At 37.7% G+C, this 9,872-nt stretch overlaps 1 protein-coding gene across 1 annotated transcript in view; it reads left to right on the top strand.

The window, feature by feature from the left end:
* OCA2 (OCA2 melanosomal transmembrane protein) overlaps nucleotides 1-9,872 on the top strand; it is a 174,535-nt gene that overhangs the window by 86,862 nt on the left and 77,801 nt on the right. Inside the window, exons 17-18 of the mRNA XM_021412256.1 lie at nucleotides 941-998; nucleotides 2,097-2,205. Of these exons, the coding sequence (XP_021267931.1) occupies nucleotides 941-998; nucleotides 2,097-2,205 (167 nt within the window). The remainder of the gene's footprint in view (nucleotides 1-940; nucleotides 999-2,096; nucleotides 2,206-9,872) is intronic.

Genomic DNA, 9,872 nt, shown 5'->3' on the forward strand with positions numbered 1-9,872 from the left:
ATAAACTAGGGCTAACAAAATATTTACCTTGCTTTGTTTATGTTCTAGCAAAACCAGCTCTTATGGTATGAAATTTGGTATCTGTGAATGAGAGTGATAAATACTCTGACAGTGAATTGAGTCTAGCCTAAGGTGAAATGTCTTATTTTCACAAATAAATGTCTTAATTAAATAAATAGTACAAGCAAGGGCATGTAAATGTAGTTTCTTAAACTTTTCCAGCAATAAGATAATTTTTCCTTATAAATTTTTCCTGATATTGTGCACTTTGAATGGAATGACAAAAAAGTCTCCTTAAAAGATTGTGATATTATTAGTGTTCACAACACTTTAAAGAGGAGTATTCTGAAGTATATACAAAATTGTACATTTAATTTTGAAAATGAGGATTCCTTCAGCACAAGTACACTGACAGTGATGTAGAAATTCATTAACATTAACAACAGAGCTCCTGAATTGCAAACCCCACGGCTTTTTTGCTGCAGGGCTGACTACGCTGATAACAGAAAGAAGTTATTCAGATATTAAAACTTCATTATAAAATGCAAATGTAACACATATGTGTTCTGTCTTGTTGGTGTTAGCACATGACCCTTGCTTTATCACAGAATGGCACACATTACCTCTTGAAACTATGAAGGGAACATATAGCCAGCTCCTATACCCAGGTTCATGCTCTGGATGCTTGCTCCCTCCAAGCCTGTGACGCTCTTCTTGAACCAAACAGTGTATTGGTAGTGTGTATTAGGAAAGTGGGGTCTTAAGTGAATTGCCATGGGAATTTTGCTACTGAACATAAGGCAGCCATGGTTCCCTTGTAGTATGAGTTACTCCTTAAAGAGAAAAGGGTGATCTGGATGTGATGAGAGGGATTTATTCCAATACTGTTGGCAGAGCTCTAATTTCACTCTGGAAAAAAGCAGGTGTCATTTTCTTTCAGGCAAATTTCACAAGAAGACAAAAACTGGGAAACAAATATTCAGGAACTCCAGAAAAAGGTAAGTAGATGGCAGTTCTTCTCAGTACCAGGGTAAGTAGACATATGCCTTTTTATGAGGAGAATCTTTTGAATTCAGTGAAAGTTTAATAAGTCTCATGATGGCAGAAAAACTGACAGGCAGACTGGCTGGCTTCTCAGCAGGATGGGGATAGTGAGTTATGTATGTGTTAGGTTTTATACATGTTCTTTAGAAAAGAGTTGTTTAAAGGATCAAGAAATGATTCAGCAGTGTTTTCTTAAAATTTTAATCCACCATGGCCAGAAAGTCTCAGAAGGTGTCAACAGGTGTCAATCATCACATCCTCTCCACATCACTGGCAGGTACAGGCCTGTAATTGGGAGCTCAAGTCCTTGGCTGGGACCTTGCTATCCTATGTGTCATACCAAAATGGAACAAAACCAACATGATTTTCTATTTGGTTTTAGACCTTTTTCAAAGCATTGTATAAATGATGAACTTCTCAAAGAATAGAGATTTAATTATACTTTAGTAGAGCTCTAAACTGTGTGGAAGAGACTGGAAATGAGAGAGGTACTCAGGCTGAGATAAAGGGATTCCCTGGGTTGGCGGTGAAGGTGAATTCAGAGCAGAGAAGAAACAGCACAGTGGAAAGAATTTGGGTATGAGGATGAGAGCATGAGGAGCTGGTCTGTGGTACAGGAGCTCCATTAAGATTAGAGACGTGGCATGTCTTTGAGAGTTGTACATGAGGTATGAAGAATCTGGCCTGTAGGTTAGGTTATAGGTTTTCAGAGCATAATTGCAATAAAGGGTGATTTTGTCCAAATTTGTGAAACCACAGAGCACCTGAAGTTCCCCCTGTAGTAGGAACTGCCTTTCAACTATACTTGCACAACTCTGTTTTATCTCCTGTCTTCACATTGGGTATCTCTTCCTGCATGATCGTATTTCCTATAGGTAAACATGAAATATTCCAATTTAAATATTTATGTATTTTATACTAAAGAAGAATATACAATACAGGAACAGAATATACAATACACGTTTGTACTTCACACATGGTTTTTTGAACTTTATGCACAAAAGATAGCTCCTTCTTTAACACAGTTATTTGATGCTTTTCCTCCTCTGCAGCACAGAATAACAGACAAAATCCTTCTCATCAAATGCCTGACTGTGCTGGGATGTGTTATTCTGATGTTTTTTCTCAACTCATTTGTTCCAGGTGTCTACTTAGATCTTGGTGAGTTTCATAGTTTTATTTTATTTAATTAAAAAAAGAAATTGAACTAAAAAAACAGCTAACTAAACTGTAACATTTTTTTTTTTTCTGAGTCTGAATCTATTCAGAAAACTCATGTTTTTGTAAGTCCCTGGCCTCACAATTTCACCAGGTTAATCAGAACAGCAGTTTCTCAGAACAGGTTTTTGAAATGCAGTCACGTCTCTGTCACCCCAGGAGGAATAGCAGGTAGAGCTCTTAACTTCATTTTTTGTTCTGACTTCCCAATATTATCTGGGTGGATAAACATTACAGAATGAGCAAATTTGACCTTACCATGATTTCACTGTAGGCTTGAATAAATGACCAAGATTCATTATGGAGATCAGAAAGTAATTACTCTGTGTAAGAACATTAAAGTAGTCTGGCATAATTTCATACATATAGATAGCTCTTAGTATAACTTCAAGTTACCATTATGTTATCACCAAAATAAATCATTTCCCAAAATAAAACCAAGAAGACACTGCATATGTGTGAAATAAAAATAACTACATTCTATGCCTAGACCTATCTGTGCAGGTTTTCATACAGTTATGTCTATAGCCCTATAAGGACATTCGTGAAATGTCCCAAAAATAGAACTAAATTGAAACTCACATTTAACTGAAGGGCAGTTGTAAAATCTGCCTGTACACTGGCCTATGAAAAGTTAACGATATTTTTTTTGGCTGTGGAGTGTTTGGAAGTTATGGAATTTCAAATGTATGTTTTCTCTTGTCATCTGAATCCCTTCACTGTGTATGTCCAATGACTAAAAGATGCAACAGACTTAAGGATGAATAACTCTTAAGGAATAAGCCATTCACTGAATTATACAGTGCATTTTGGTTATGCACAGTATAGGGCTAGTTCTAACTGTACAGAGGTGATCAGGTTGGAAACAAGACCTTCCACCCCTGTTGCTTCCACATGAGCTATATTAACTGGCTTAGTATGCTACCAGTAGCCAAAGGTGGCTCTTCTATCTGCCTGGACCTAGAGAAACACCTGTGTTGGTGTTACTGGCACCAGTGGGAGGATGTGGGCTACTGTGTCTGGAGCAATGTATTTTTAAAAAAGTACAGCTACGCTACTAAATGCATTTGTTCCAAGGACTGAGCCACTGCCCTCGGACCTAGACTTCTCAGATCTCGTCTCTGCGGAGCAGAATGGCACAGCAAGTGGCCCTGTGCTTCCTTGTGACATTGTAAATACTTCTTTGTGCATGGGATTATTAAGTTGTCAGTTCACATCGAGGGCAGTTTTGTAGCCTAAGAAAATTGTTTTAAGTTCATAATACTGAGGGCATATGGTGCATTACCCTGTATTTGTTATGGGGTTTCAGTGCGTAAACTCGTCTGAGTTAATGTTGCAGTAACTGCACAAAGAAGAGACCTAAACGTGACTAACCCTTGTTTCTGTTTGAATGTGATCCATGAAATTAATTGTCTCCAGAAGTACACTTTGGTTAATTTTTGTCTGAGATGAAACAAGCTGGGTCAGTACAAGACACGGGTCTGAGTTCGAAGGAATACTTACACAAGGGGGATTCTGGGACACTGGGACCTCACTGTGGACTTGGGCTATGAGATTTCCTGACAGTGTAGATACATCCAGCAAGAACATGCTGGCATGCAGCAGAAGTCCTGGTGCTCTGGAGCAATATGAGGTTAGGAAAGGGGATGTTGTTTCAGCCAGTGGCACCAGTGACACTGCTATGATGGCAGCTTTCCTCTTCCAGAGTACTTGCTATGATGAAAATGGATGATTCAGTAAAGAATACTGGCTGTTAAGAAGTTAAAAGGTATGTTGATGCATTATAGCCATAAAAGTGCAATGTTACTATAGCGTAGGAAGAAGCAGAAATTGAAGACACGTGCAGGCATTTGAAGTTGCTGTGGCTAAGAGCGTAATGAAAGAGTTCACACCAGCAATTTAAGAAATCAGTTTTCACCCTTACTTTTCTGCCTCAAAAAAGTAGGCACTGAACAATGTAAAATTTTGTGAATAAACCCTAAATCTAAAAGTGTTTTTGAAAACTCACAATGCAGTCAGTAAAGACCACATAGCATTGATTGCGTGTGCAAGATATTCTTCCAAAACTGGAAAATAATTGGAGTACTAGAAGAAATCTATTAACTGATGAGTGTTATTTGTCCTACTTCATGTCAGTAAAATAAATGAAAAGAAGTGACATGGTTGGCAGTGCAGGTTTCTTCTTTTTTTTTGTTTGCTTGCCAGTCTTCTACTGCAACCCTGAAAGTAAACACGGGCTGTATGTGTTTAGTTTCTCTCTGTTCTGTATTCATAGTAAATCCATCAGATTAGTGAATAAATGTTATTAAATCATATACATAATTCTGTTAACACTTAATGGAACCTGCAGACTTATACTGAGATCTCATTGATGACTCCTGAATTCCATGGTCTTGATGCTTGCTGTCAATTACATATCATTACTGAAGTAGCACTGCTATGAGTTGCTATGGATTTTAGTCCTCCAGTGGATGGAAATAAATTTCCTAAATACAGCACATCTTGTACTCTGGTGGTTTGGTTGTATTTGTTCAATAAGTTTTTTGCATAAAAATGAAAGTAGATTGTAATTCAGTGTTTAATTTCCTACTAGAATAATGTTTTATACAGAGGCTTAAGTGTTAGAAATCTAATAACTTTTAATTGCATTTGGTAGAAAGAATGAGAAAGATTATAGAATTCTTTATCAGTCCCCAGCCCTGATACAATTTTTCCATTATGAGCTTGGAATCACTGATATAATTTGAGGGAACTGACATTTTAATTTTAGTAATAAATTTGCATACTTAACTGTCTTAAAATGCAGAACACTTTCCTATTCAGTTCTCTCATACCTGTTCATCTGTTTATTTAGCCTAATTCTGTGAAATATCTATGTTAATGAAAGGTTAATAATGAGACTTTAAAAAAACAGATACGGCAAACTTTAGACTTCTAGAGTGCTTTCATTTAGTCACTATGGGATATTACTTTATTGATAAAGCATTGATAAAGCCTCTGAGGAATCTTTCTTCCTTCTGCTTCTGGATCTTCTCCTCTGAGGACTAGGTCAGTCATTTCTGAGACAGGGAAAGGTCTTCTCCTGCTTTTAGAAGGCTGCAACAGAAGATTTTTCCCTCTTCTTCATGAAACAAGGTGTAAACTCAAGAGCAAACAAATCAGATATTGATGGTTTCAGTACAGAGACAGTGTTACTGACTTGGCTGCAGACTGCTGGAACGTGGGAAGTCATACCAGGAGAAATGCAACTGTATGTTTGCCTAAGTTGTACATTTGTTCCTGCATTGTTACCAGTACTCTACTTGCTGTAGACAAGAAACTTGCTTATGTGAATTTTTGGTATTAGCACCTAGGGTTATTATGTCCATTTAATGAACTAATTATTTATGCAAGGGTACAGGGACTCGCTGAATTCTTCCATAATTTAGGACTGCTATTTTCTCCAGCCCCAGCAGAAAACTGAGCTTTTCAAATCACGCAACAAAAAAATCATAAAATGGTTGAGGTTGGAAGGTACCTCTGGAAGCTATCTCATCCAATCTCTGCTCAAGCCGGGCCACCCAGAGTAGGTTGCCCTGTGTCATATCCAGGCATCTTTTGAATATCTTGAAGGAAGGATACTCCACAACATCTACGTGCAACCTGTGCCATTCACTTGCGTAGTAAAAAAGTACTTGCTGATGCTGAGATGGAAACTCTTGGAACCAGTTCATGCACATTGCCCTGGCACTGGAAACCAATGAAAAAAAGCCTGGCTCCATGCTCTTTGCATTATCCCTTCAGGTGTTTATCCACATTGATAAGATTCCCTTTGAGCCTCCTCTTCTCCATGCTGAACTCTCTAAGTCTCCCCTCATAAGAGAGATGCTTCAGTCTCTTCATCATCTTGATGGTCTTCTATTGGGCTCTTTCTAGTATGTCTGTCTCTCCCTTGTACTGGGGCCCCCAAAAGTGGACACAATACTCTAGGGATGACCTCACCAAAGCTGAGTAGAGGGAAGGATCACTTCTCTTGACCTGCTATCAGTGCTTTGCCCAATGCAACCAAGAATTCATTTAGCCTTCTTAGCAGCAAGGTGCCATTGCTGACTCACATTCAACTTGTCTTGGTGCCTGGGATTGTTCCTTCTCAAGTGCAGGGTTTTGCACTTCTTCTTGTGGAACTTTATGAGGTTTTTGTCTCCAGCCCACCTCTCAGGCCTGTCAGAGTTCCCAGGATGGTTGTGTGGCCCTCTGCTGTATCACCCACTCCTTCCAGTTTTGTATCATCCGAAAATGTACTGAGGGTGCACTCTGCCTCATTGTCCAGCTCATTAATAAAGGTATTAGGTAGTGTTGGACCCAGTATTGATCCCTGCAATCTAATTGGAGGCCTCTACTTCAATATCTTCTCTGTGAAGATATTATAGGAGGCAATGTCAAAGCCAGGAAGAAAATATCCACATAGAAGCCTTTCTTGTTTTTCTTGATGAAATCTGAGCTGCTCATATTTCTCTGTAGAGAGCCTCATCCACTGGTTCTTCCTGGTCAGGTAGCCTGTAGTGGGCCCCTACTGTAATGTCTCCTAGGCTTGTCTTCCCTTTAGTCCTTACCCATAAACTCTCAGTCAGGTCCTCATCCATTCCCATGCAGATCTCCGCATGCTCCAAATGATCACTGATATAGATGGCAAGCTCTTCTCATTATTCTATCCTTTCTTAAGAGCTTGTATCCTTCCATCACAACACTCCACTCATGGGAGCCATCCCGGTCATAACCACAATAAATTGTAAACCTTGAGAAAGCTATTGAGGCTTTTCTGAAGAGTGCTTTTTTCTTCACACTGTTGCTTGATTTCATTCTGGTTCCTCTGGTGCTGCAAATATCTGTGATCATTCAGACATCGATGTTGAAGCTAATTATCTTTAGCTGTCTTTTAAACACTCTATTCAGGACATCAGTAATCAGTGGAGGTGATCAACAGCTGTGACTCATAAACCTGTTTTAGAGGAGTAATTCATGAAAAAAGTCACCTTACTTTACATCACTTCATTGTTTGTGTGACAGTGCACCTCTTCTCAACAACAGATAGCTCAGAACAAAAAGAAGGTATACAGACTTTTGGCTTGAGTATAGATTATTTTGGGGATTTCAGTACCAACTAGAATCAGCTGTGATATTACTAAACAAAGCAGTGTTAGAAAACCCTCAAATACGTCAAGTTCTCAAAACATTGAGATTTTACTCACTTACTAACCAACAGAATCACCATGACCTTTCTGGATATTTGGACAAGTTCTATAAATCAGCACTCTATATTACTTCTGTCAAGGAGTCATCCTAGGTCTAAATTTTCCCTATCATCCTTTCTCTAAAGCTAAAATCCTTCAAGCCCTTCAGTGTTTATAAAAAACTGACATCTTGTTTGATGAGAATTTATTTATGTAGGTAAACCTAGTCTGCCCTGGAAAACTCTCTCCTATCTTCTATATTCACTGTGGTTTGACTTCCAGGTGTGGGGTTGCACGGCAAATTCTGCTGCAGATATTTTTGAGGATCTGAAACTCTCTTGGCAATTTATCTTGACTAGTTGTATCTTAATGATTCAATGTATCGTTGAATCATTTTAAATCTGTGGCTGGAATAGTGGAAAAGGAGGGAAATCATTGTCTTCATTTAATTTAAGCTGTTTTTTGTTTGGAAGTCCATATTTCTCGGAGCTCCTTTTTATTTTATTACCAGCGCATTCAAGATGAAATGTTTTCAATCTCTGTAGATACAAAAGACTGCTGTTGTCTTGTCATACCTTTGGATGCCAGTTGTAATATTTTCTGACTAATTTCTGTAATTTACTGAAAATTTGTTGAAATTTACAGGTACTGAGTGACAGTGGAAGAAAGCCCTCCATTGCCCTAAAGAGCTTCTTAAACTTGCTTAAATTTACTGTTGAATCACTGAATGTCAGAAGTTCTGTACCAATATTTACTTGGCTTAGAACCACAAAAGCAGGTTTTCTGCTACAGCACCGTGCTGAGATTTTAACAATTCCCTCCATTTTCTTTTCTGCAGCATTTTGAATAAGTGGTACAAGGACTTTGCTGTAGCAATGATTCTTCCTTAACAACTTTGGGATAGATTGCCATTACATGTAAGAGTTAGTAGTGCTCTAACCAATGCCAGAAGCCTTAAGCTTAGAGGTCTTTCTATGAGCTTAAAAAAAAAAAAAAGAGCTAATATTGCACAGGTGAAATAAATATAGTCTGTATGTTTTTCTTCAGAATGTGCAACACAGATGCCTAAGAACTCTAACCTTTGAACAGTTCTTCAAACTGTTATTCTGCAACATTTTTCTTGACTAGTGGTGGTAAACAAATTAAACCATCTTATCCTATTATCTTGTATGGTAGTGGAGTTATATAAATCTAGCACTATTTACAAACAGTGAAATCATATAGACAGAAGGAAACAAACTAGGTTTTGAAATTGTGTTTGTACCCATAGAGAAGAAAACAAAGTGCTTATGTTTAGGAAATGATTGATTGATTTCAGGTGAATTTATGCAATCCTTGTGAAATGCCCATTATGGAACCATTCACCTTACTGAGGGATTATTTCACGAAATGCTTGCATTAAAAAAAAAAAAAAAAAGGATCAATTTAATAAGCCAGTGTATAATTGTTTATTGCCGAAGAACACCAGAAATCCTAGTGAGACAAATAGCTATTAAGCTATAAAAAGTAGTGAATGGCATAGATTTAAGAAAGCATAGACTTAATACCAAAAGCCAGTGTTAAGTTTAGAACATTTTACACCAGTATATCCTCAGTGTAAAAAGTTGTTCTTTAATTTGTCACTGAATCTAACATTTATCCCCAGGCTATCTACAGGCTGTGATATTAATTGGTTTTAATTGAGGAAAGCTTATAGGCATGGTCATACTGCTCAAATGATACTGAATTATCAGCTACTTAAATCTGTTAAACCCAGTATTTTTTTCCCCTATATTTTTGCAAACCTTTCCAATGTGGTTTGATGAATTAAGGAGCTAGATGAAAAGCCTGGGATCAAATGTTTATGGACCTTTTCTAAACAGCTATAAATATTATCTGAATAATCTGTGGTTGCCTGGAAACTCCTTCATGCCATTCAGGTTGTGTGAGCTAGATTGTTTTGGTCCTCTAAACAATTGGATAAGGGATGCCTTCTTTGTATACAGCAATAGGCTCCGCTTTCAGAGTATTGGTGGTGTTGTGATGCTCATGATATTGTGGGCAAAAGTGAGAACATATTGTTAGTCTAATTAAAGTTTTTATCAGTGTAAGCAAAACACAAGAGTTATTGTTCATGCACTTATGACAACACCACACATTGAGTTACCCAATCAATACAAAAGAAAATCCCCTAAGAATATAGAATTAAATCTGTTGTAAAGAACTAATAATAAAAAATAATTTAAAAAAGAAGGAAAACCCACATTCCTTCTATCTACCCTGAAAACACATTCACTCACACGTTCCCGGGTTTCGGCACCACTTGAAAGCACATTCACACACACACACAGACACACACACAATAGCAGCAAGAAAAGCTTTTTTTATTCAAAGGTATAGCATTACTTTTATAATACTTGT

The sequence above is a fragment of the Numida meleagris genome, chromosome 1 (genome assembly GCF_002078875.1).
Source record: "Numida meleagris isolate 19003 breed g44 Domestic line chromosome 1, NumMel1.0, whole genome shotgun sequence".
NCBI classification, from domain to species: Eukaryota; Metazoa; Chordata; class Aves; order Galliformes; family Numididae; genus Numida; species Numida meleagris.